Genomic DNA, 25,753 nt, shown 5'->3' on the forward strand with positions numbered 1-25,753 from the left:
GAAATACGAAAAATATCTCGTTCTCCCCTGGGGGTTTTAAAGAACGGAATGGAGGCTAGAAATGCCCATGGGACAGAGAACTGTTCCCTGGTTTCCAGAGACTTCACCGACGCACTCAGCAGCCAGCTGTTCCAGCCCCACCAGCTGCCTAGATTTCCTCTGGGGGAGCGGTGCTGCACTCAGAAGCAGGTCAGCCCAGGACATGAGGCCCGGGGCCTTGGGAGTTTCCAGGACGGGATGGCCAGGCAGCTCGCAGGCGTGGAGACAGGAGTCACCTGGCCACAGGGCTCAGCTGCACCCTGACCCTACCGACAACACCCACATATGCATCCGTGGCCAACCCTGTCAGTTCCACTGCACATCGCCCAGGGGTCAGAGGTCCTTGTTCACCCTCTGGGGCCCAGCTTACCCACCCATCGTGTTCTAGAATCTAAAAGATTTCAGAAACTTGTTTGTTTGTTCGTTCGTTCATTCATTCATTTAAAGAAGCTCCTTCATTCTGATCCAGACTGCATTCATTCATTCATTCATTCATTCATTCATTCATTCATTCATTTAAAGAAGGTCCTTCATTCTGATCCAGACTGAAAACAAAGGCCTGGATGTGCTAGTTCCCATCAAACTGGAAGTTAATGCAGTAAGTACAGTAAATACAAGGGCCCACCCTTGTATGACCCACCCCAAGGTCCCAGGACTGCCCCCAGCATCAGCTCTTCCAGAAAGCCCTGGAACAGCATGGAGACCTTTAGTGCTGGGCGCAGGCAGACCTTGGTAAAGGGGCATCGGGGAAAGGAAGGCATTAGAGTCAGAAAAAAATGTAGGTCCCGATGCAGAAGTCCCAAATCCAAGGCCTCTGGCCTCGATTTCCCCATCTGTAAAAGGGTTGTCATGGGAATCAGTTAAAATATGGGGAGGGGGCTTCCCATCGCCAAGCATGGGCAAAGAGCCAGAGGGAGCTGGTCTTAACACGTGCTCAGTCTCCCACATGCCAAGTGATCTTGGGCAAATGACTTCACCTCTCTAGCCTCCATTTCCAATCTGTAAAATGGGTATAGTACCACCCATTCCAGTCAATGGCGCGAACTACAGACAGTGGCTCGAACACAGCAAATGCATCACGGAGCATCCTGAAGCAAGGCAGGGCTCAACACCTGCTGATGAGGGCAAGTGCGGAAGTGCTCTGTCAACAATAAAGTGCTGAACGAGTGCCAGACCCCCACTCTTTCCTCCACTTCCTGGCCTTGCAAGGGTCAGGCCCCTAATCCAGGGGAATAATTGCCATGGCGACACTACAATGACATCAGCTAGTTCCCAGGCTCAGGAACTGCCTCTCCCTCCCTGCTGGGGAAGGAGAATTCATTTCACTCCTGGCACCGGCAGCCAGAGAGGGCGGGGCTGGGGTGGAACAGGGACTGAGAAGGGACGAGGGGGGTCTGGGCTCAGCACCTCTTTGCTGTGTGTCACTAGGCAAGTCAGTCCCCCTCTCTGGATCCCCTGAGTGGGGGGCTGGCCAGCTGATGTCTACAAACCTACCCAGCTCTGGAGTACCTGCAGGCCGTAACTATGAAGAGTCAAGGTGAGGAAGCTTGTCTGAGAGGCCTTTCGGTGCTGGAGTGGGTGGCAGAGGTGAAAAGAAGAGAGAAAGGAGGGTGGAGAGGGCCCTGTCTAGAGCCCCTTGCTCAGGGTGCTCTTGTCACCCAAGCAGGAGTGTTTGCCCTCGCCTGGGAGGGCTCAGCAGGGTATGACGGCGGTCTCGGAGGGAAGGGAACCGCCCAAGGTCATTCAACCCAGTTGTGGGCAGGGGCAGGGTCCAACTCTGCACGGGGGGGCGGAGGACTCCATGCCTGGGAGCTGCCTGGAACTCCAGCCTGAAAATTATGCCACGGGAGCGCCAGGTCCGATGCCCGAGGCTCCTCCCACCCCACGAACACTGCCCACGAGGCTCTACTTTCTCTACACGTTTATTAATAACTCCCTGGGTCTATCTTGTTCATTATTTATCCCAGCGAAGGAGGTACAAGTGTCTGTGGCGTGAATGATGAGTGAATCGAATAGACACAAAATATCAGACAGCATAATTTAGAAGGTCACTGCTTTGCTGACCTAACGTAAGAGGAAAGATCAAGACTTTAAAAAAATTTTTCTAAGTAAACCAGTATGAAACAAAACAAAAACAAAAAAAAATTGTTTTTTGAAAAAAAAAAAAATACAATACCAACCATTTCCACTTACTCTGCGCCTGATATGTGCTGAGCCCACATACTATGTAACTTACCCCCTTCTAACAAAAAAGAAATCGGCTTGAAAATTAGACAGACACAGATGGGGAGGAGAGCGAATGAAAACGTCAGCGCTGGAAGCAATCGTCAAAAGGTCACCGTGTCTGTTCCCCAGCTTCACTGTGCCCAAGCTCCGTTTCCTCTCCTTTCCAAGAGAATAGTTAATAGTGAACATTTATTGAGTGCTGACTCTACGCCAGGAACTGTTCTAAACGCCTAATAACTACTAATATCCTCTATAACATGGGATGTTATATATACGACATAATACATTTATATCCTCACAACCACCTTTCGAGAAAGGTAACCCCCATTTTACAGATAAAGGCACTGAGGCTCAGGAAGGTGAACTATCTCGCCCAAGGTCACACAGCTAGCGAAGGCAGATCCAGGATCTGACCTTCAGCCGGCTTAGGTCCGAGGGACACCAAGCATGCTGCCTGCAGTGCTGGGGACAGACCACACTGTCCTGTGCCTGGGATCGCACAGTGTCACGGGGTGTGACAGGGGGGACAGAACGAAAGAAGCATTCTCCTTGCACTTCTGCCTGGGTTCCGGGGGCCACACCCCCCCCAGCTCAGTGCCACCCCCCTCCCACAAAGATGTTGCTTCTCCTCAACCTGGGGCCGGGGGAGGGAGAGCTGCCGCGGGAACAGGGTGCAGCTGGGCCCCAGCCTCCGGTTCCCTGCCTCAGCCAGGCCTGGGCAGGACCACCCAGAGGGTCATTTCTGGTCAGTTCTGTGGTTACCTCCCCCGCAGGGGAGGCTCCAGGTGTCCCAGACACCCAAAGTACCACTTTGGGAACCCATCTAGACACAGGAAAACAAATAAAGTTGAAATAGCACTGGCAGTTTCCAGAGACAGAAGAGGGCTGAGACACACGCATGCAGGCCAGGAAGGGGCCCTGGAAAGAGACCAAGTGACACCCTGGTGGGGTGGGGCACGGTAGGCCGAGGAGGCTCCCACTTCCCTTCCCGCCAGCCACAAGGCAGCGCTAGCCGGCCCTGCCCCCACAGCAGCCACAGGAACCAGAACCTGTCACCACCCCCGGCCAGGCCCACTCAGCCCTTCCAAACCTCAGTGCCATCAGCCCAGCCCCCAACCTCTAGGCAACTGGGCTTTGCTGTCCCCATTTTACCAGGGAGGAAAAAAGCTATGAGAGGAGAGCGACCAGGCTCAGACCACAGAGCTGGGGGCGACGTAGAAGGAAGACAGACCCAGGCTTGCAGAGAAGGCAGCGCCCTGGACTCCACCCTCTGCCTACCCCAGCTGCCAGGCCCCAGGAGCCCAACTGTAGGTTAGAGCCATGCCCTCGGTGCAGAGCCCTGACTCCATGAGGGGCCCCGCCACGCCTCAGAGCAGAAGCAAGGTGAGCTCAGGTCAGTCCCACCCAGCTTCCTGCTGGCCCCCCCCGCCAAAGCCCCGCTCTAAGTCTCTCAAAGTCAGTCCAAAAGGCTCATGAGAACCACCAGGCAGTCAAAATGCAGATTCCTGGGCACTGCCCACAATTGCTAACCAGAAGCCCCTGGGTTGGGGCCTAGGAATCTGCATTCCAACACGCACGCACGCACACACCCTCCCCACCCCCCCACATTTGGTAACTGTGCATCCCGTGGGTTGAGAGCGTAAGGCTGGCTGCCGGCCACATCAGGCTATGGAACTTGCAAGAGCAAAGGGCTTGAACTCTGCCTCTGTCACTGGGCTCTGGGCAAGTGGCATGGCCCCTCTAAACCTGTGTCCCATCTGTAGAATGGGGACTAAAAAATCTCTCCTTCATCGGGCGGTTGTAAGGATTCGATGAGGTCAGGGCCTGGCCCTCGGTGAGGACCTAATGGAGAAGGACTGCCTGAGACAGGGGCTGGGGACCGGGAGCCCGGGAGGCGAGCAGCAGGCCAGCCCCGGGGCCCACAGGGAGCGGAGGTGAGGCCCCATTTCCTCCCGCAGACCCCGCCCCTCAGGGATCTGGTTCCAGGGGCAGAAAGGGCTACAACCGCTCTTTTGTGCGCTGACAAAAGCTAAGGGAATTAACAGGGTTTGAATTTCTCCTCCTGAGAGTAGGGGTGTGGGGGTGTGTGTGAGTGTGTGTGTGTCTGCCCCTGCCTCTGCCGGAGTGTGCAGACTGACCTCTGGGAGCTGCACCTTTCCAACGACCTCACGTACCCTCCCCACACCTCTTCTTCCCGGTCCCCTGGATGGGGCCCCCACCACTCGGGGTTCTGACTGCCCCTCTCAAGCTGTGGGGTGAGTACAGGTCGCCCCGGATGCTGCGGCCCGCACACCCCTCGAAGCCCCCCCATCTCCCGGCTGCAGGGGGCCCTCTCCAGGATGGGGGGTCCTGGGCAGTAGTCAGCAGCTGCCTAGGGTCTGGCCAAAATCTTCGCCATGCAGACCAGGCCGGGGCCCCCCAGAGCTGCCTCAGCCCCTCTCCCTGCCAGTGGGACCACCCTGCCCTCCTCATGCTGGCTCCCCCTAACCGCGGGTTTCAGGCCAGGCAGGGTCAGCATCCAGGCTGGCAGCTGTGAGCTGCCACAGAGGGAAACTCCAGCTTCCCCTACTCGCTGCCGGCTGCTGTGGGACACCCAGGAGTCCTCACCGGGGCTGTACACAGGCAAGGTCACTGTTTGGGAGTGGAAAAACCAGAGTCCTGATCTTGGAACTTCGCTCACCATGCGTGCCCACAGGCAAAGCCTCAGTTCCCTCATCTGACGGGCCCCAGAGCGGGGTCAAGAGTGCATGAGGCCAAGTAACTAAGAGCATTCGCTAAGCTATAAAAGTTCTCACCAGCACCAGGAACTACCGTGTTGATTATCAAGGTGGAGATAAGTTCTCCTGAGGGAGCTGGGTGGCAAACTGGAAAGAACACAAGTCTCGGAATTAGACAAGCCGCCCTTCAAAGTCAGCAGTATCCCCTCCCTCCTCCTTCAAGCGGGAGCGATCCTGCCAACTGCACAGGCTCGTGAGAACCGAGGGCACCTAGATGCCCAGGGCCTCAGGCGCTCAAGACGAGAGCAGTTACCAGTGTTCCTGCCCCTGCTGCTACCCCACGTGATCTTAGCAAGTCCCGTCACGTCTCTGGGCCTGTTTCCTCATCGGCACCACGGGGAAAACAGCACCCTCCTCACAGCTGCCAGGAGTCGTCCATGAGAGGACACGTAAAACCCTAGAGAGCCCAGGGCTGGTTCTTCTTCACGGGACCTCCTGGGAGACAGGGACCCAAGGAGGTCATGTTCACATCAGACAGCAGGAACCCCACTCCAGAGGGATCAAGAGAGATTCCCCCTCTGTGGCCTGGCAACATTTTCCCGGCCCTGGCCACCCTGCCCACGCGGCTAAGTCCCTCAAGGGGTCTTGGCAGAAGCCCCGCCCCCTACCACACCCCCAGGCCAGGCCAGGCTGGTCCCAGAAGCCCTCCCAGACCTCCAGGCAGAGTGACCTGTTCGGGGCTCAGGGCTCTGGATTCTTTGCTTGTTCCTCACTGTCCCCTAAGGACCGAGCCCTGCCTGGGGCAGGAACCCATCTCCTCGCATACACCACTCCCCCCGAAAAGCAAGAGCTCCAGAAAATCAGGCCCAAGGAGACAAAGGCAGGACAGGCCCCCAGGGCGAGGCCCCCTTGGCAGCCTGCCCTCTGAGGGGTGGAGGAGCTGCGGTGCCATGGCCATAAAGGGTGGACTGACTTCAGACTGGCATGAGCTTGGAGAGGTGCGTCCCCTCCTTTGAGGGTGGGTGTGAGTGGAGAGAAGGGAACAGCTTCCTGGAGGTGGGCTTCAGAGGCCCCGCAAGAAATTCCTGGAGCAGAATCAGATACCCATACCTCTCGAACCCACTTCCTCCACTCCTTTGATAACGTCAGGAAATATGAAGTAACCAGGCACAGGGGTGGGTGGGGGCAGGGAGACAAGGCCAGTGCCAGGATTTCAGCACCTTGGCCTCACTGAGTAACCACAGGGGGGAGGGGGAAGGAGCCCTTGCCAAATCCAGGGCTTACAACAGCCCTCCCTCCCTGCCAGGCCACAGGGCCGCCCCGCCCCCTCACCTGACTCTGGAGCTCGCTCTGTTGCTTGAGGCGGAGGTTTTCCGGGGTGTCAGCCACCATGGTGAAGGACTGCTTGGGGTAGTGTCTGCGGGATGGAAAAAAAGAGTGGAGGTCACTCGGAAAGGGGTGGGAACCTCTGGGCTTCTCACAGGCCTGACTCTCCTGGAAACTTCCTCTTATCCATGGGCAGCCCCTGCCCTGCCCAGGAGCAGGACCGCGATGTGCAGCAGCCTTGGCTGAGGGGAGGCAAGCATGTCTCAGACTTGGCCAGGGCCAGGGGCTGGCCCGCCATGGAGAACTGCCCTGAGTCAACGGGAGGCCCTGGGGACAGTGTCTGAGGGTTTCAGATGACCCTTGTTTGGAGACAGCCCATGCCTTAGAATGCAGGGGGGGGTTGAGAGGCCTGGGCCACCCAGGCCAGCCCCACCAGACTGGGAAGAAAGAAAATGGGCACGGGCCAGAACAAAGCTCTCAGCTCAAGGCAGAAATGGAGCCCAAACCCAGCAGCGGAAGGGCAGGAGGGATGCGGAGACAGAAGTAAAGGGGAATGGAAACAAAACGGACAAGCAAAGGGAAAAAAAGAGACAGACAGACCAAGAAACAGATTTTTAACTCTAGAGAACAAACTGATGGTTACCAAGGGGGAGGTGGGTGAGGGGTGAGGTTACCAAGGGGTGAAAAGGTGATGGGGACTAAAGAGTGCACTTGTCGCGATGAGCACCTGGTGATTAAAATAAAAACTTAAGAAAAAAAAAAAGTAGTAAAGGGGAATGGGACATGCATATGGGGGGGGGGGTCTTCCTGGAGGAGGTGTTGAGAGAGAAAATTCACACATCCAGAGTGGTGTTTCAAAGGGCTGACAAGGTCTAACTTAACTGGAAGTTAGGTGAAAGATCAGCTTGACATCAGAAAATCAGCTTGAGGCCCTCAAGTGACAGGTAACACTCTAACAAAGGCTGATGTTTGCCCAGCGTCTTAGTTCATCAAATCCCTACAAACGCCCTATCTTCCTGCTTTGACAGAAGGGAGGACTGAGGCTCGGACAGGTTAAACAATGTGGCCAAGGCACAGGGCCAGTAAGTCGTGGCATCTAAATTTGCACCCCATCTCCCCAGGGCCCGGCATCCTGAACCAAACCCTCCCATCTCCAGACACAGGTCAGACGAGGAGGCTGTTCCCCAGAAAGAGGGCCGGCCTGGAGGTAGCAGGAGCCAGGGCAGCCCTCGGAACGAAGCCCACAGGGACCTCCAGGATCATGCGGTCATGTCCCCTCATTTCCCAGAGGGGGAGACGTTGTCATGGTGCCAGGCACTTAGCACTTAGCTGAGTTCATAATTAACTTATCTATCACATTGGTTTCTTGTCCTCTCTCTACTTCTCCATGAGGTGAGGGGTTTTTGGTCTCTTTTGTCCATTTGCTTTATCCCAAACTCCTTAGAACAGTACCTGGTGTTCAATAAACATGTGTTGGATAAATGAATGTCCCACTAGGCACTGAAGCTGGGCCAAGACTAGAACCCGAGTCTTCTACGTCCCATGGGGTCATCCCAAAGGCCCCCAGCAAACCAGCTAGAGGAGAGGCAGCCCTGAGCTACTGGTTTGTGGGAATGTGCTGGAATGCGAAATGGTTGCAGGTCCACATGGGCTCCGAATATTCCAGGGGCTGGCGAGTGGCTTCTCTGAGCAGGAGCTGAGGTCTGGCCATTTGCAGCCCTGGGTGACCACACCTCACCACAACCGTGACCACCTGCCGATTCCCGAGTCACAGGCTGTCGTCAGGTTAAGAGATGGAGTGCCTCCTTCCAGGCACGTTCCATCCCGGCTGGCCTGGCCAACAGGCCCTAGAGCCAGAAATGAGCTGCCCTCCTACTGTGCGCTCACCAAAGCTGGGAGGTTCTTGCGGGCACCAGCCCGATCCAGAGCCATCTGTGAACATGTGACTTCCCCCTCCCCAGCCACCACTTGTGAAGGGTAGGACTTGGGGTTTGCAGCACTAAACCAAGGTAGGGGAGGGGTGGCTAGAATGGACAGTGTTGGGCTCTGGCCCTGGCACTGACTCGCTGGGGGACTTTAGCAAATCCTTTTTCCTTCTGGGCTGGTTTCACTGTCCTGGACTGTGCCCCTCCCCCAGCCTTTGCTGCCCCACCTGGGTCCTGCCTCCCAGCTCAGCCCAGAGGAAGGGAGGCAGAGGACAGAAAAGTAAACACAGGTGCCTACAGCTGGCAACAGAAATGACCTGGGGACGAATGTGGGGCTAAGGCTACAGGGTCCAGGCCCCAGGCTTGGCCCCGCTGCAGGAAGCGAGGGCCACCCACAGCTGAGGTGCTCCATTCAAAATTCCTCCGCAGTTCCAGAAAAAGGGAGGGTTCCCTGGGAGTCTGTTTCTGGAGATTAGAAAGAGAAGGGCAGGAGGGATCCAAGTTAAGATCTCTAGCAGAACTGGTTGGCCCTGAGGTCCTGGGAGGGCAGGCTTCAGAGAAGACCGTCCCACCAAATCAGGGCCCTTCCGAAGGTGTCACGGGCTGGAGGGGGTGTGGTGAGGAGAGCATAGGTAAGTAGAGACTCCTGTGGCAGAGGAGGGGAGGGGAGGTCCTGAAGCAGGGGGACTCAGGGGAAGACGTCCTGGGAGAATGCGCTGCTTAGCATTTGCTGGGGAAGGCTGGCAGGCCAACCTGGGCTTTCGCATCTTGCCTGAATGCACGAGCTGAAAATGGAGTGCCCGTTCTGCGGGCAGCTGACACGAGCCCCCACCCCACACTTCTGAGGCTCCTACAATGGACCCACACCGCGTTGTTCCCCACACACGTGGAATAGCCATGGGCCCTCCGCGGCGATGCGCGCCTCCCGGCCACGGCCATGGGACCAGCTGGTCCACGCCCCGCAGCGCGCTGCAGGCCACGGTCACACGTCTCTACCGCTGCATCAGGAAGGTATCGGGAGACCCCCCCCAACATGCAGCAAGTGCCCTTGGATGGGACTGTCGGGTGTTTCACCTTCTCTTTGGGGCCACCATGACCCCCAGATCTCAGCTCCCCACGGCCCAAACACCAATCCCATCAGAAGGGAAGGGGAGACCAGCCTAGATGTTCACGCAGCTTTATCTGGTGGGAAGGGGGAAGAGGGGGGAGATTTTAATCCTGCCTCAGATTAACTAGATGAAAGAGGGGCACCAGAACCTTCGATCTCTTAGCCCGCCACCTGGACCCCAACCCTAGACCAGAGGAAGGCAGGCGGACCAGCTATTCGTGCTGCTGGGTCAAACCTGTCCCCTCCCTGCAGCCCGGCTCCAGCTCGGCTCCGGCGAGACAAGCCTGCCTCTCCCTCCCCTGCTCACTCCGCTTCAGGTTCCCATAGCAACCCCATCCTCCGCTCCAGGCAGGAGAGCGGAAGAGCAGGCAGACACAGTCTGTGGGGGTGGGGGGAGCGGCGCAGACAGCCGCCGTGTCCTCAGCCGCAGAGGAGCCCAGGAGGGCAAAACCAAGAGGCTGTGAATGCGGGATCCCTGTAGACAGTGTCAGTGAGGAAGACAGGTGCCACAGGCGTGTTTCAGGAGAGAGGACGCACGAGCGTAGGTGCTGTGCCCTTCCCCCACCAACACGACTGCTGCAACTGATGTGACCTCCTTCCAGAGACAATTGCTGGGAGTTCTACCTTCACCCTCCTTCTCAGTCCTCAGGCCGATGCTCTCCCCACCCAGTACCCTCAGCTCGGGAAGAATGGAGGTGTGGGTACCCCGGGCGCTGAGGCCCAGACAAGGGGTTACCACCCCAGCTAGTGAGCCTGCTGGGACCCCAGCCCAACAGCCTGGGTCACGGTGGGAAGAACTGGGTGTCCCAAACCTGCCTGGAGCTGGGCGTAGAGCACAGCTGCTCTTTTTTTTTTTTTTTTTTTTTTAAGATTTTATTTATTTGACAGAGAGACAGACAGCCAGCGAGAGAGGGAACACAAGCAGGGGAAGTGGGAGAGGAAGAAGCAGGCTCCCAGCAGAGCAAGGAGTCCGAAGAGGGGCTCGATCCCAGGACTCCGAGATCACGCCCTGGGCCAAAGGCAGACACTTAAGGACTGAGCCACCCAGGCGCCCCAGGAGTACAGCCGCTCTTTGTCCCTTCCGTGGGCCAGGCTGCACCCGCCCCTTGCTCATCACTCCCAGCAGTGGGCCCTCTACTGATGCCCCTCCCCACTTCCGACTGCAGTATCAGCTGCTCTGGGGAAGAGACAGGCACAGAGACAGTCCAAGTCCACTAGGACAGGAAGCATGGCGGGGAAGGGATGTAGCAGCCATGACGGCAAGAACAGGGGGCACAGGCAGGGCCATCAGGCAGCGGCTGGCAGCAGCCGAGGCCTCCGGGAGAATTTACAGGCACACCAAGTGACTTCCTGATAGACTGTATCCTGTGCCCATTCTCTCCTGAAATCTGCCACAAGGCTTTGGGTTAGAAAAGGCAAGTATTATCATTGTGCCCATTTTACAGATAAAGAAACTGACGCTCGGTGTCAAGGACAAAGACCTGGCACAGTGCACTCGCCCTCCCCACAAGTGCCTGGCCATCTAGGGGCAGGCTGACATCTCTCTCAGAGGGACCTCGGTCCACCCCTAGCTCTCAGAGCTCTGGGGAAAGATGCGCTTGGTGGGGTGGGTGGAGAACAAAGTACTTTTATCTCCCAACCCCAACCAGTTCCCAAGCTTGGTCATTATGAGAAACCCTCTGGGGGCTCAGAAGGCAGGCAGACAGTCAGAAGCCACCTACTCCTTAAAACTTTTCTAAAGCAGGTATCTCAAGAGCGTAAATAATGACCGGCATGGACGCAGGAGAAGGGTCCTCTGTCTCTCAGGGGTTTGCCCTAAGGACCTCTGAGTGACCTTCCTGTTCAGAAGGACCAGGGGGACAGGGAGGATGCTGAGAAGCCTCCAGGCTCCTGCCACAGACACCCTGGTGACAGGGACAGCTTACAGGGCACAGCCCCACTCCCATCCCTGCCCTTAGCTGCATTCCAGAGGCAGAGCCAGAACCAGAATAGACCAGAGCTCCTGAAAGCCCAACTCTCCTTTTCTACAAGCAACCTTGTCCCTTCCAGCCTTGAACCCCGGCAAAAACCACAGCTTTTTGTTCAGGGAAGAACAAAAATACATCAACAAAAGCAACAAGGAGCCTTTGGTTTTACCAAAAGAAAAAAAAAATCGCCCCTACATCCTGCCTCTGGAAGGAGCTGCTGATTCCCCTGCTGGGAACACTGCCCATGTTGGGGGGGGGGGCCTCCATTCTAACCCAGTTTCTCACCCGTCCCCCAGGCCTGAGGGGCTGAAATGGTGGGGATAGGAAGCAACAAGGAAGCATTGTTTGACCAGATTTTAAAAAAATGAGCAACCAGAAAGATCAAGGCCAGACATGAAGAAGAACTTATCAGCCCTCAGGCATTAGAGACAAGATGAAAAACCAAAGCTGGTACCCATCCCTAATGGCAGCGGGTAAAGAGAAATGATTCTGCCAAGTTGGGTAAAGGCATGCAAACACTGGGCCTCAGTTTCCTCATCTCTAAGGGGAAAGAGACCTCATCTAAAATGGGGTGTTAGGAAACGAAGTGATCTCTGAGGTTCCTTGAGGCCCCGACATCTCTGAGTGTAAGGCTTTAGGGATCAGACTGTTGGAGGGGAGGGCCTGCATCTGGCCTCTGTGGATGCCCTGTTGAGCCCGCCTCCTCCATCCCAAACACATGGCTCACACGCCCCTCTCACTCCCACTCCCAGTGCTACACCCGCTCCCTGGGACATCTGATCCCACTGTTCCCAATCAGAGGCAGGAAAGGGGGAAGTGGGAAAGCTCCAGGCCCCAGTCCTGGATTTACCCACCAATGCCCCATCCCTAAGAGGAGCTGGGATTTGAGACAGTTTGCTAGAATCCAGAGACACTTTGAGCCCCCAATCCCACCTGCATAGGCCCCACCCCACACTCTGAGACCTGACGGAAGGAGCAAGACCATCTCCTCTCTCCTCACCCCTCACCACGCAGCTCAAGGAAACTGAAGGACGGATCTGGAACTCTGTAGTCAGTGAAGAGGGGGAAGGTGCATCCGAGTGTCCCCCCTTCCTTCCCCAGCCCATATCCCCCCACACACTTGACACCCCCAGAAGCTGGTTCCCCCTGGCCTGAATCTCTAACTGGGGTGTGCAGCCTCCATTGACTCCTGGCCTCTAAGGGGGAGGGAACAGGCCCATTCCTCCCCACCCTCACCTCACCCCTGACCTTCACTGCCTAGACTATTTGCATGGAGACAAAGGGGCAGGTTTGTGCATGTGGACACATCAGCCCCACTTTCACAAAATGTAGTTTACAAAACAAATAATCGAGGGCATAAATAGTCCTCTAACCAAGGGAGCAAGCAGGCTCACCCCACCTACCTAGAAATTTCACGAAAGAATTCGACGGTGGTTCTTGTACCACCAGCCATTGTGCAAAAGCGGAAAGGCACACCTCTCCCTTGCCACAGAATGCCTGGGTGGCCGTGCCTGGGGACTGTGAACACACATGCTGCCCATTCAGTCTGACTCCTGGGCATGTCTCCCTGGCCCCACATCCAAGCGTGTGTGTCTGGATACACACCAAGCGCTCGTTTAAGGGCATGTCTGTGAGGGCCCATGACCGCCCAACAGGCTGGCTATGAGCTCTAGCTGGCGTTCTCTCTGCTGTCTAACCCCAAACAAGTCCGGCGCAAGGAGAGAAACAAAAGAGGCCTTTTTGCTGCTTACAGTCACTTTCTAGAACATTCTAAAATCTCAGTCTTGAGAAGCCACCGGGGAATGAGAGACAGCCTTCTTCTCTCTTGACCACCCCCCTGCCAGATCCTGCCTCAGGGACTGGCCAGAAATAGGCACACCACAGAAGCCTCCCTGCACACCAAACTCACATCCTCACCCACCGAGGGGGTCCAACTCCCTGGCAAAGTGCCGGGAGAGATCACCGGCCCCTCTGGGTCTTCAGCAGGAGGTAACTGCTAAGAAGGAAGGAAGCCAGGCCTGAGGTCTATAAGCCAAGGCCAGGATGTGAGTGGGGGGCACAGCTACACCCCAAGATTGGGGAAACCCCAAGATTCAGGAACCTGAATGCCACTGGAGGATGGGGCCAGAGGCAGAAAGGAAAACAGGAGGGAACGAGAGGGGACGTCAGCACAGGGCCTGGCACGTGACAGGGGCTCCTCCTCTTTGGTCTAGGGGCCAGCATCCCTGGGTTGGAATTTGTAACCCCGGAGAATATGAAACTCAAGACAGGTCCAGAGGGAACTCCCTGCAGGCCAGGCCTACTACATCTGGCTTCTTCTGGACTCCTGATGTCAGGTTTGCCGAGGGAGGGTGAGTGACTCGGGCAATCTGCAACTCTGCTCGCTCCCAGCTGGGCCACCAAGTCTTCCACTGTCATTCAGAGTCCTTCCTAGGTAACATCCCAGCTGGGCCAAAGGTCAACTGGGCCAGGCAGACGCTGGGGGAATGTAGGGGGGCCTACCTGCTTCTTTGGCTGGGGAGGGGGGCAGGGGAGAGACAGGAACCTCTCTGCCTGGGCAGCTGGGAAGCAGCATCTGGGAAGAGCTGCTTCATCTTCTGCCTCCCCCAGAGACCCCAACACCTGCAGGAGTCCCCACCCCCACTTGTGGCAACCTCTCCAGAAGAGGGCTGAACAGCTAAGCTGGGACTCTGGCACTAGGCGAAGAGAATGCAGAGGAAACAAGGACAAGCCTCTGACTTCTTTCGCCAACTCCCAGTGCTCACTGAATTCTAGGCTACCAGAGTCTGAGTAAGCATCAGTCCCTGCCACCCACACCAGGCCCAGGCGTGGCCACACTTCTGCCCGGAGGGCCAAAGGCTCAGCAGCTGCCCCCACAAGGAGCCTCGGTGCCCAGAATCCAGCTTCACGGGGTCCAGCCACAAAGGGGTTAAACTGCCCCTGGCCTCTGGCTTTACTGAACCCCACCCCACTCCCCAACAGAGGGAGGAAGTGGCAGAGAATCAGGGCTTGTGTGAGCCCTTAAGAATTCTAAGAATGTCCCATTTCCCTTGGGGGGGTGGGAGGGGGTGGGAGGGGTTGGTCGGGGGAAGAGGATCCAGTGGAAGCTAACAGAAGGGCAGAGGCAGCTGTAGGAGGAGCCAGGATAGAGCTGTGACCCTCCTTCTACCCCCAGGGCAACCGCCCCAGTGCCCCCATCCCTCCCAGAAGGGACCATGTCCAAGCTGCTCTTTGGGCTTGAGACTTTTGTCAGAAATCTCTTTTTCTCAGCACCTGGCAGGCAATAATTATGCCTGATGGGCGTCCAAAGCCCCAGGGAGATGGTGCACTGGGGTTAAGAGGGGCCCAGGGGTGCCGTAAGGGAGAGACAGTCTTTCAAAGGGGTGTAAGCCCCACCTACACCCCACCGGCCCTTTTAGCCAAGTCCCAATGTTGCCCTCCTTGGTGAACTTCAGCTGCAAAGAGCCTCCTGACTGAGAAAAAGCCTGCACTCAAGTCAGACCCTGGATTTTTCTGAATTTTTATTTTGCCACTAACTTAGTGACTTGACCTTCTGAAGCCCTCACCTGGCAGGGGGGCTGTGAGGTCCTCATGGGGGCCCCTTGGAGTTTACACTTGCGACATAGGAGGTCAACAAAGGTTTTGGAATGTGGTGCATTCTCTGGAACCGCCCAGCATGGAAAGGGGGTGTTCTTCTGGATGGTGTCCTACCCCACCTCTCCCTACCTCCCCGCAGCAGGCCAGCAGGCCGGGCTACAAGTCCCAGTGTGGAGGGAACAGAACCCATCCCCACCCCACCCCACCCCACCCCCGCCCCCAATGCCACTGGGAAAGACAGAAGGAATCCATAACGTCCCTCACCAGGCAGGGAGGGAAGAGATCTGCCCCCAGGCCAGGCACCCCCTGCATGTTGCCTCGAGTTCTCAAGAGACAGAACACCAGGAAGGGCTGGAGCCAGAAGCCCCCAAAGCCTAGGGCCCAGACCCTCTGGCAGGGCGCAGAGAAGAGAGAGAAATGAGGGAAGGCAAACCAGAGCACTGTCTCCTGCAGAGCCACGCTGGGCCCCTCTCTCTCGAGACAGGGCGCAGTGGAGGGGACAGGCTTGCCTGGCAGAGAGCAGCATGTTTACTGGGTTCGCCTGCTTTACTGGGTCTGAACCAGCCTCTCACTAGCCATGTCCTCTGGGGCGAGTCTGTGCCCTTGCCCAGCCTCAGTTTCCCTCCCTGTAAAATGGGCCTACTAGCAGCCACTACTTCATGGGGCTGGGTGAGGACTAAAGGTGATGAATACTTGTCAGGTATTGTGCGGAAGTGCTGGGCAACATCCTGGAACAGGAGGAGGGAAGAGGGAGGAGGGAGGGGGGAGGAGGGAGGAGGGAGGAGGAGGGAGGAGGGAGGACTCACGCGTTGCAGTAGGGGGTCTTCTCATAGCCCTTGTAGTTCTTCATGTTGAGTGTCATCTTGCAGGTCTCGCAGTGAAAGCATGCTTTGTGCCAGAACTGGGGACAGAGGCAGAGGACAGCCATCAGACACCAGGACTTGGGCCAGGGGGACTCAGGCCCTAAGAAGGAGCGCTCCGTCCCAGCATCACCCTGGGCGAGCCTGGCCATCTCCAGCAGCTGGCCTCCCCTTCCCCATCCCCAGCATCCGCTGCCGGAGCATCAGGAGCGGGAGAGGGGCAGACATGCCGGTGAGTGGGGAAAATGTCAGCTGCCCCCAGAAGGTGGGTTCCACCTCCCCCAGACCACTCCTGCTGCCTCCCCACCCCACTGCCCTCCCACCCCCCACCCCTAGCTGGAGAAGCCTCATTGCCTATGCAAAGCTGCACCAGGGTTGCTGAAAAGCCTCTGCTGCTGAACTGGGAGGGGCAGCTTCTCAGCCTTGACAAGGTCTAGAAGCGGAGGAGGGCCCGGCCGCCAAGCACTGGGCAGGCAGTGCACTGGGCCGGAAGCCTGGGGCGCCTACTCCCACTCCAGGGCACCCCCCCACCCCGGGGCTGTTCCAGCTCTCACCTCCCACCTCCTGGGGGCCTGTGACCACCGTGGGGGGTGGGTGCCCCAAGCTCTGGTCACCACACCCATGCCCTTTCTCCCTTCCCTCGCCCTTCTCCCAGCCCCAGCCAGGTAACTGGTAGGAGAGCCCCCCACAGTGGCTCTCCCTCTGAGGCCCTACAGAGCCCGGCTTGGAGGTGTGTGCCCCACGGTGGACGTCCAAGCTCCACCCCATGAGCCGTGTGACCTGGGTCGGGGCCCATGCCTCTGAGCCACTTCCACATCTGTAGAATGAAAATAGTAATAATAATGAGGATTAAGTAGGAAATCAGTTGTAAAGCACTCAGCACAGCACTTGGCCCCTCCTGGCACCTCGAAGTACTGGAATGTTAGGTGCTGGGCACTGTGACAGGTACAAACCCAGCCGAGGGGGCTCAGCAGCTCACAGTGGGGGTTTGTGTGTGCTGGGGAGCAGGGGGGCTCCACTGTGCCCAACCACAGCTACAGTGCATGTTTGAATCAGCGGCAGGTAAGACTCCAGCAAAACCCACGGACCAAACCATGGGGCGGGGCAATGGGGGAAACAGAGTCAAAGACCAGGAGGGAAGGGGGACCGGTGCAACAGAAGTACCCGCATCCCGAGAAACAGCAGACCCATGCCAGAGATATAGAAATCGCCCCTCTGGCAGCCCAGGAAGAGGCCCCAGGATCAACACCGACCCGGAGTCCAGCTTCCAGGACCCCAGAATCTGGGCTGTCTGGTGACCTGGCTGGCCTGTCTCTGCCCCATTTCCTAGCGGTCAGAGGAAGACACTCCTGAGCCCTCAAAGGAGGAGGCCAGAAGCCAGGGAAGGGCCCAGGCGGAGACTTCCGAAGGTGCCCAGCACAGAGCTGGTTCTCAGCCAATCTTTAAGGAATTCCCCCGAGTCAGTGTTGCCCAGCCAAGGGGCGCTGCTGGGACACTTGGGAGGAGGGGGCAGAAAACAGGAGGCTGAGAGGCTGGGATACCACCTCCTCGACCCTGGCCCACCTCAACCAGAGACCAGGGGCTAATCTGGGGGTAACCGCCTTCTAATAGCGTACTTTCCCTATCAAGGAGACTTGCCAAAGGTAGACTAGTAAATGAAGTGACAGGAGAACCACTCTTTTGGGAAGAAGGCCAGCTGGAAGTCTGGAAGCAAACGGATGGCTGGTGTAAGCTTGGCCCTCACCGCCACCTGGGCCTATCCCAGAGCCCACAGCCCAGACTCCTCCCAGCACAAAACCCCAGCACACACACCACCTGGCTAGAAAACTACAACAGGGTCGTCCCTGCCCCCCATCGGCCCCCCCAGTGACAGCCCCTCGCTCTCCCCCAGTGCCTGGGAGGTGCTGGCAGAGTGCCCCAGCCCTGTCACCACCCAGTCGGCTGGCCTCTGCCTGCCTAGCTGCACAGGCCCCTGCCTGGGCCTCCACCTCCCCCCACCCCCTCAGGGGCCTGCCAGGAAAAACATTCTCTGGAATCCGGACCATGACCCATTTTCACACACACATATGCAGGAATATGCACCGTCCTAGGGCTGGGGACCTCCAAAGCTGCCTCCTCATCGACTTGGGGGAGACACAGGGAAAGAGGGAGATGGCCAGGTCCCCACCCTGGAGCCGAACCCCTCAGGAAGGGGGGCAGAGCATACCCGCCAGGCTGGGGGTACAGGAGTGCCACAAGAAGCCTCCGAGCTGCCTTTTGGAAGAAGGGGAGCCTCCAGGAGGGGAAGGTGCCCATTTCCACCAGCAGTTCTTCTCCCCTCAGCCCCCAGCGATACCATGCTCTCGGCAGGGCACATTAAGGGGGCGCGGCAGCAGTCCCCTGCTCCCTGACACGGGGCTCAGAAGCAGGATAACGGGAAGGAGAATGGACTGACTGCCTCAGCGTCACTACTGGACCCACGCTCCGCGTCTGCAGAGTGGTCTCCCAGAGGTGCGGGGCAGGGGGCGTGGGAGGGCCGAGATGACCCAGATGCAGGCGCCCGGCCCAGCACGGAGAGCTGCTTCCCGGCACTTCCCTCCTCCCTCTAGAGGAGGGCTCCAAGGTTAAAGAAAATCCAGTAGCTCCGGCTACCGTGTCCTCTCTGGACAAGGGCGGGGGAGCAGTGGAAGGGGGAGCAGAAGATGGCAAGTCCCCCAACAGCCCCTGTGGGCCAAGCCTGGGCTGGGGACCCCGAGGGGATCCCAAGATGAAGGACACCCCATCCCCGTTTCCATCGGGTCTGGCGAAGGACACAGGGAAGTAAGTCAGGACAGTCCCACAATGACCTGTCTGCTTCCCTTTGCCCCACAGGCCCTGTCCCAGAGCAAGAGTCCGCCCCCCCTTTCCTGGAGGCCTCAGGTAAGATTTCAGAGATGCATTCCCGAGACTCTAGCCTCAGGGAGCAAAGTCCACCTCTGGGCGTGCCGCTCTAACCCGTCCTGCTGCCTAGAAGTCCACGGTTTCCCTCCTCACCAAAACCAGACCTCCGGGGCTAGCGAGAAGCTTCTCAGCCCATCTCCAGGCTCCAACGGTGCCCACAACGCTCCCCACGTGCAGCTCCAAAGCTGCCAACAGCTCCATTGAAGGCCCACTCCCCAGAAAGGCAAATGGGGGCTGATGGGGCATCAGCTGGATCCCCCACACTTGGTCGAGGCTCGGGCCAGCCTCTCTCTCTGGATCACTGTGCAGGTGGGGGAAGCGGCTGCTCACAGCTCTCGGGGAGGGGGATATGGCAAACCTCAGGTCACTGTGCCTCTGTGCCCAGGCTGCCTGGGGTGGCCATGACTCAGGGATGGAGGCTGAAGCCCTCCCCTCCCTTCCTGTTGCCAAGGGTTACAGTGCCTCCCTCCTCCAAGAGCAACACCAGCTGTACCCTGGCCAGGCCGGGGGGTCACCATCCTGGCTCAGCGGGCCACCTGGGCTGCTGGCTTAAAGGCACAGACCTTGGCTGCACCTCCCCAATTTTCCAGGGGGAGACTATTATTCCTAGTGCCCCAGCTCCACACAGGAGCCCAGGCCCAGAACATTCCTCGGGCCAGGGTCAGGACCACTACGGACACAAGGAGACAGGACCTTTTGCAAACACGGAACAGACAGAAAAGCTGAGCACAAAGAACTTGAGATTTGAATTCCAGCTCCGGCGGAGCAGGGAACGAGCCACATGATCCGTCTGAGTCTCCATGTATGGGGTCCATGATTTACGGGAGCAATCACATCTGCTTTGTGAAGACTCACGTCGCCGTCAGTAGTAGCTACTGTGAACGGATGATCACGAAGCGATCGTGGGATGCGCTCAGCTTCGGCTGGAAAGTGGGGCACCATGGCTACGTGGACTTGTCCTCTCTCTCTCTCTCCCCCCTCTAGCCCAGCCGCCTTCTACCTTGCTGCCCCCCTGGGGGGGGTGGCTCAGACCACCAGAGGCAGAAAGCCCTCCCAACGAGGGGGGAGCTAGCGGCCTACCAATCCCCCACCCTTCCCGAATGTCTCCACCTGTTTTCAGGGGCCCGGGAAAGTAAGTCAGGGGAAGAGTACTCTTTTTTTTTTTTTTTAATGCTTTTCTTTTTTTTTTTTTTAATAATGATTTTTTATTATATTATGTTAGTCACCATACAGTACATCCCCAGTTTTCAATGTAAGGCTCGATGATCCATTAGTTGTGTATAACACCCAGTGCACCATGCAATATGTGCCCTCCTTACTACCCATCACCGGTCTATCCCATTCCCCCACCCCCCTCCCCTCTGAAGCCCTCAGTTTGTTTCTCATAGTCCACAGTCTCTCATGTTTCATTCCCCCTTCTGATTACCCCCCCTTTCTTTATCCCTTTCTAGGGGAAGAGTACTCTTGACAGTACAGATCCCCAGATACAAATGCTCCCCCAACAGGGGCCGGGACAAAACTCCACCCTTCTCCAAATGTGGAGGACGTTCTGAGACACAAGACTCCCTTCCTCCGCAAAGGCCCTGCCGCAGCCATTCGGAGAGCCAGGCACAAAGCAAGTGCTCAATAAATATTTGTTGAATGAAAGAGCGGATGAGGTCACCCCATGTCTCCCCTAACTCTAAGCCCAGAAGTCCTCTGGGGAAGCACACTTGACCTCCCTCCTCAAACGCCGTCATCAGCAATACGTATTTATCCAGCGTACACAGCACGCTGGGCTGGGCGCTGCAGGTTGGGGGCAGGGTGGCCATGAGAGGTGACACGGCCTTTACCCACCTGAGCCTTCGCGAGATAAGGCTCAGGGAGGAGAAAAAGCGAACAGCAAGGACGTAGCGCGTGCTCTGGGTCACACCGTGAGCTCTGTACCATAGGGAAATCGTAGTGAAATGAGTCTAATTTGACTCTCTCCTACAGTACGTGGGAGGCCTTGGGAAGCTGGTTAGCAACCGCACCTATGAGACTGAATGTTCCCCCCTCCCGGGTCTCGGTCCTCTGGGCACCAGGTCCCAAGTCCAAGTGCCTGTCCTTACTGCCTGGAGAGGGTTAGGAGGAATAGGTTTGACACCTGAATATTCTAGGCCTTTTGCTCAGTGGAGGCCGGGGGAGGTCTCCCCAGGACCACCTCCTGTAAGGAGAGCTCTAAACAGAGGGAGGAATCACCAACTCCCACTTCCCAGGGCAACCCCACCTGAATGTCCTCTTCCGGCTAGGGCAAGAGAACCCCTGCGGAAGGCACCTTGCAGGCCCCCTACCCCTTACCTCTGGCACACAGCACCAAAAGACTTTACAAGGGAGCTGGATGTGGGGCTAGACCGAGTATCCCAGAAAGATAGGGAGGACACAGCCTATACCACATCCCCTTCCAGGCACTTTGGCAGGCACTTTAGTACGCTGCCCCACCTCCAAGGAAATGACATCATTCATACCCATCGGACAGATGGCGAATATTGAGGCCTAAAGCTGGTGGGAGCAGACCTGGACCAAGTCTCCCAACTCCTGGCCTAGCAATCCCTCCACCCTATATTGCTTCTGCCTTCTAAAAGTGAAAGAGCCCGCAGCCTCTTCCCAGTTCATGACTATGGAGAATAAGTGGGGAGAAGGCGGGGCACATGGAACGCAGAGGCCAAAACGCAAGATGCAGACGCCAAAATCCCTCCCATCGAGGAAAGGCAAAAAGCCCCGTGTGCGAGGACAGTAAGTTCTTCTGCTAGTGCCTCCAAGCTCAAGGACTGTCCCCCAGAAGCTAGCATGGTCGTTGGGAAGGTCAGCACCCCCAATGCTTGTGCCCACAATAGGGCCCTCCTCTCCTCCTGCCCAGCCAAGCCCAGGAGAGACAACGAAACAGCAGCAGCCCCATACATCTCCTTCCTCCAAAAGCAAGTTCAAATCTATTTCAGGACCTGAGAACGCTATCCCACTGCCCTGACTTAGAGGCTAAAGATCACTGAGGAAGCTCCAATCCCAAGCGGGAGGGAAGAGACAAAAAGTACCCAATGAACTATCCCTTCCCAAACAAGACCTGGCTCTAGGTGCGCCATGAAGTTGGCCCCAGGGCTATGCACCCCTCTTCCATCCCCTACCCCCCAACCCCTACCAGTGCAGACAGGGTCGGAGGGGATATTTGGATCTGGAGTCAGCTTTGGGAGGTGGGTGAAAGGCATGACAAGGAAGGAGACAAAACCACAGAGGCTTCTCCTCCCCAGTGGGGAGAAGATGCAGAGGGGCCGCATCGCCTTAGGATCTGAGGGAGCTTAAAAGACCGGACCCTACCCCGAACTGCTGGAAACACCCAGTTCTACACTTCGCCCCCCTCCAAAAGTATAATAGCAACCAGATGAACAAGTCCAGCATGGATGGGGGGGGGGAGACGACGCGTAAGGGCCCCCAGGGGACCGTGAATTTCCAGAAGGCCACCTTCCCCTCTCCCGAACACCTCCCCCTTTTCTTGGCTTCCCCTGAACTCAGCCAACCCCACCCTCCATTGGTGAAACCTGCTTTGAAAAGTTAGCTCTTTGTTCTACAAGCCCGTCTCAGGCTCTGAGCACAATTTCAGGAGATCTCTGCAAAGCACCCCCCACCCATCCTACTCCAGCACCCGACCCCGCCCGGGTCTGGCCGGGCGGCCCAGCCCCCGGAGTTGGCTTCTAATTTGAGGTGGGGGCTGGGAAGCTATGGAGGAGGTCTGCTAGTCCATTAAGCGCGGAACCACCGAGGTGGGGGTGCAGGTCGTCCAAAAAAAGGGGTCTCGCAGTGGGGCTTGGGTCCTTATCCAAAGCCCAGTTCACCAGATGCAACATTCGCCGGCTGATAGCCCCCGCCCCGGGTCTCCAGGCCCTGAAGTCCGGCCATTTGCGCGCAGAGCTGACGGTTTCGCTGGGCCCCCCAGCCTCTGCCCCGCCCCCCCCCCGCCGCCCCCTCCCCCAGCGCCCCGCGCTTCCGCCTACTTGGCGCTCAGCTCGGCGGGGAGAGGGAGCGGCCGTCTCCTCTCACTCTCCCGGCCCTAGGGGGCGGGACTGCACCCCTAACCTTCCCCCACCCCCCCACCCCGGGGCCTGGCCTCCCTACTCCTCTTCCGTCCTCCCAGCCCCAGGGCACAGAGCCCACTGTTCTCCAGTAGTGGCTGCCGCCACGCGTGGACTCCTTGCCGCGCCGCAGATCTCCCGGCTTCCAGACTGGGGTCTGTCCCCACACCCCATGACACCGCCCTCCGTCCCTCCTCCCGGGATCGCGGGGATGAGGCGGCACAGACCCGGCCCTTCTCTCCTCCCCTAATCCGGAGCACTGCTCGGGGATTGCAACGACGCGCCTGCGGATCCCGGGGCTCACCTTATCCAGACAGTTCACCTTCTCCGTGGGGTACACGATCTTGCCGCACCGGGCGCAGTTGGGATTCATGGCTCCGGGAAGGGCTGGGGCGGGGACGCCCGAGCTCGCGCGCGTTCTCTTTCCCCGGAGCGAGCTGGCGGGAGGCGGCCGCGGCTGCCACTACACAGGCAGCGGCGACGGCGGCTGGAGCTAGGGAACTGGCCTCCGCCTCCGCCCTCCTTCCCCTAATAAACACAGCGGGGAGGAGGGGCTGCACCGGGGCGGGGACGCGCCGCGGGCGCGGGCAGGGGCGCGCGCGAGCGGCGCGCTTCCCGGGCGACGTGGGGCTGCGCGGGGGCGGATTCCGGGGAGGGCGGGGGGACCGGGGCGCACGCCTAGGTGCGTTCCGAGGGTACCGGGTACCCGGGCGCTCTCCAGCAGAAGGTGACCACGAGAAGCGCGCCCGGACGCCAGGGACCCCTTCCGCTGGAGGCGGCGCGGACCCGGTCTGGCTGCACATCTGGGGCTCCCGGGCTGCGGGAAGCGGGCAAACCCCTCGTACCCGTCGAGGGTGGGGCTGGAACCCTCCTGAACGCCGGATTGGATTCACCAGATTCGGGGACTTTCCTTTGTGCCGGTCGATACCTGGCGTGAACCTGCGGACGGAACGGGAAGCCCCTGCCCCGCCCCTCAGTTAGCCTCCCTTCCCCCACATCCTTTCCCACGTTTGTAGGGCGGAACTGTCCCTAGAGCCTGGACACGGCGCCTTGTAGCCCCGGCTAGTTCTTCCTTCCCCGCGCTCTGTCTTGCAGCTTTCCCGGGGTTCTCCGGGTCCGGACACCTTCTGCTTTCCGTTTGGCCCCCTTTCTTCCTTCATTCCTTTCCCCTTACTCTTACTCCCTACCCTCAGTGTAGCAGTGTTTTAGCACCCAAAAGAGCCATGTCCGGACGCAGCAGCCGCGTGGGGGTATAGCTCAGTGGTAGAGCATTTGACTGCAGATCAAGAGGTCCCTGGTTCAAATCCGGGTGCCCCCTTCGTGGTTTTTCTCTCAGTCTGAGACGAGCATTCATCAAATTGCATTTACTATTGAACAGCGGATCCTAGGTTGAAAGAAAAACGAAAGCCGAATTTTTATAAATGCCTTCCTCATTTTCCAACCTTGGCAGAAAGCTTTCGATTTTTGCTTTGGACCCAGTAGAAGGAAGAGGAGTGGGTGCGCGCACAAATCAAGTTCAAAAGCTGCAGGTCCCTATTATCCGCGCCAGAATCGTAGGGACTTCTGTGGTCGCTGCAAGCAGCCTCAAGTGTGTCAGGCAGTTCGAGGCGCCCGGGTCAGAGGACAAGATTACTCCCCCAATTTGGCTTTCCGTTTCCGATGGGGAGGTGGATGGTCAAGAGAGGGAAACCCACAAATACAACCTTTCCCCAACTTCAACTTTCTTTATTAAGTAAGGTGTCATGGACCTGCTGTGTTCACCCTTCCCTATTGCTCATGACACAGGCAGACCGAAAACACTTCGAGAATGTTAAAATGGCGAATGCGCACCCATAGGCTCATTTTCATTTACAAAAATAAAGTTACATCCGGAGGCAAACTGATACATACTGATGCAGTGACTCTCAAACTTGAGTGAGCATCAGAATTTGCCAGAAGAGCTTGTTGAGACGCCCCCAGTTTCCGATTCTGTAGGCCTGGCGTGGAACTTCAAGCATTTTCGTTTGTGACCAGTTCCTGGGTGCTGCTGCTGGTGGTCAGGGGGCCACACTTTGAAAGCCACTAACTAGTAATAGGAGACAATTGAGTTTCACAACCTGAAAGTAGGACAGATATGTGTTGGCTTCCTGACTGACAGTTATCATTGTTGGGCCACGGGGAAACACTGTGTGAAAGCAGCAGGGGCATCCCCCTCGACTAGATTTTGCCCAAAAAAAGGAAAAATAAAGGAGAAAGGGAGACGTGCTGCCTGGGTCAGGGGCAGCTGTGATATTTTAAACCCGGAATCTGGTTGTGTCATCCTTTGGAGCCCCTGGGGAATACTCGAGTGCATATTTCCCCATGGCTCTCATAACTGTAAGAGGCATCAAAAGCCTGGACATGGAGACTGTGCCCAGCTGCTGTCGGGGTGCAAAGCCCAATCCCAAGGAAGGAATAGCCAGCTTTTCACCCCTTTTCTGGACACCAGGTCTCAGACTGACCACCTGCACTCTTATCAGGCCAAAGCCCTCCGTTTGAGCTAATATAAAGGAGAAAGCCGTCTACTTTTGACCTATCTTCTATCTGTGCTGGGTCTTCAACTTCTCAACCACGTAGATAAACCTTCTAAACTTGGATTCTGTTCTCCTAGTCTTCTCAGTCAGAGTATGAACTAGGCTAAATGATATTGCCTCCCCCTCTGGGCACTCCATTGTTACCCAAAAAAGAAAGCTATAATTAACATTAAACCAATAGATTTCAAATAGTCTCAGAGATGAAAATAATTTGGTGCCCTCTTTTTACCCACAAGTGGGCTTCTTGCCAGAGTTGGGGTATAGCCTAAGACTGGACAGAGTAATCATCACTGTTCACCTCTGGGGTGTTCCTCTTTGTTTCTCAGGTACAAGGAACAAGAACTTGCTGGGGGAAAGCAGCCAAGTGAAAGAGTCTGGGATTCCAAAGAGTTTCGGATTCAGAACCTACAGACGGTGGGTTATACCTGAACAAAT

General features: G+C 57.4%; 1 protein-coding gene and 1 non-coding gene across 2 annotated transcripts in view; one reads left to right on the top strand and one right to left on the bottom strand.

Moving 5' to 3' along the window:
• Positions 1 to 23,297, bottom strand: part of LASP1 (LIM and SH3 protein 1) — a 38,227-nt gene extending 14,930 nt beyond the window's left edge. Inside the window, exons 1-3 of the mRNA XM_045777749.2 lie at positions 23,071 to 23,297; positions 15,712 to 15,806; positions 6,315 to 6,399 (exon numbers count right to left, since the gene is read on the bottom strand). Coding sequence (XP_045633705.1) covers positions 6,315 to 6,399; positions 15,712 to 15,806; positions 23,071 to 23,139 — 249 coding nt within the window. The 5' untranslated portion in view covers positions 23,140 to 23,297. The remainder of the gene's footprint in view (positions 1 to 6,314; positions 6,400 to 15,711; positions 15,807 to 23,070) is intronic.
• A 715-nt stretch (positions 23,298 to 24,012) lies between these two features.
• Positions 24,013 to 24,084, top strand: TRNAC-GCA (transfer RNA cysteine (anticodon GCA)). Its single transcript has one exon. It is a non-coding gene; the product is annotated as a tRNA-Cys (tRNA).
• The last annotated feature ends 1,669 nt before the right edge of the window (positions 24,085 to 25,753 follow it).

Source organism: Ursus americanus, chromosome 23 (genome assembly GCF_024610735.1).
Source record: "Ursus americanus isolate L20-20 chromosome 23, mUrsAme1.1.p, whole genome shotgun sequence".
Lineage (NCBI taxonomy): Eukaryota > Metazoa > Chordata > Mammalia > Carnivora > Ursidae > Ursus > Ursus americanus.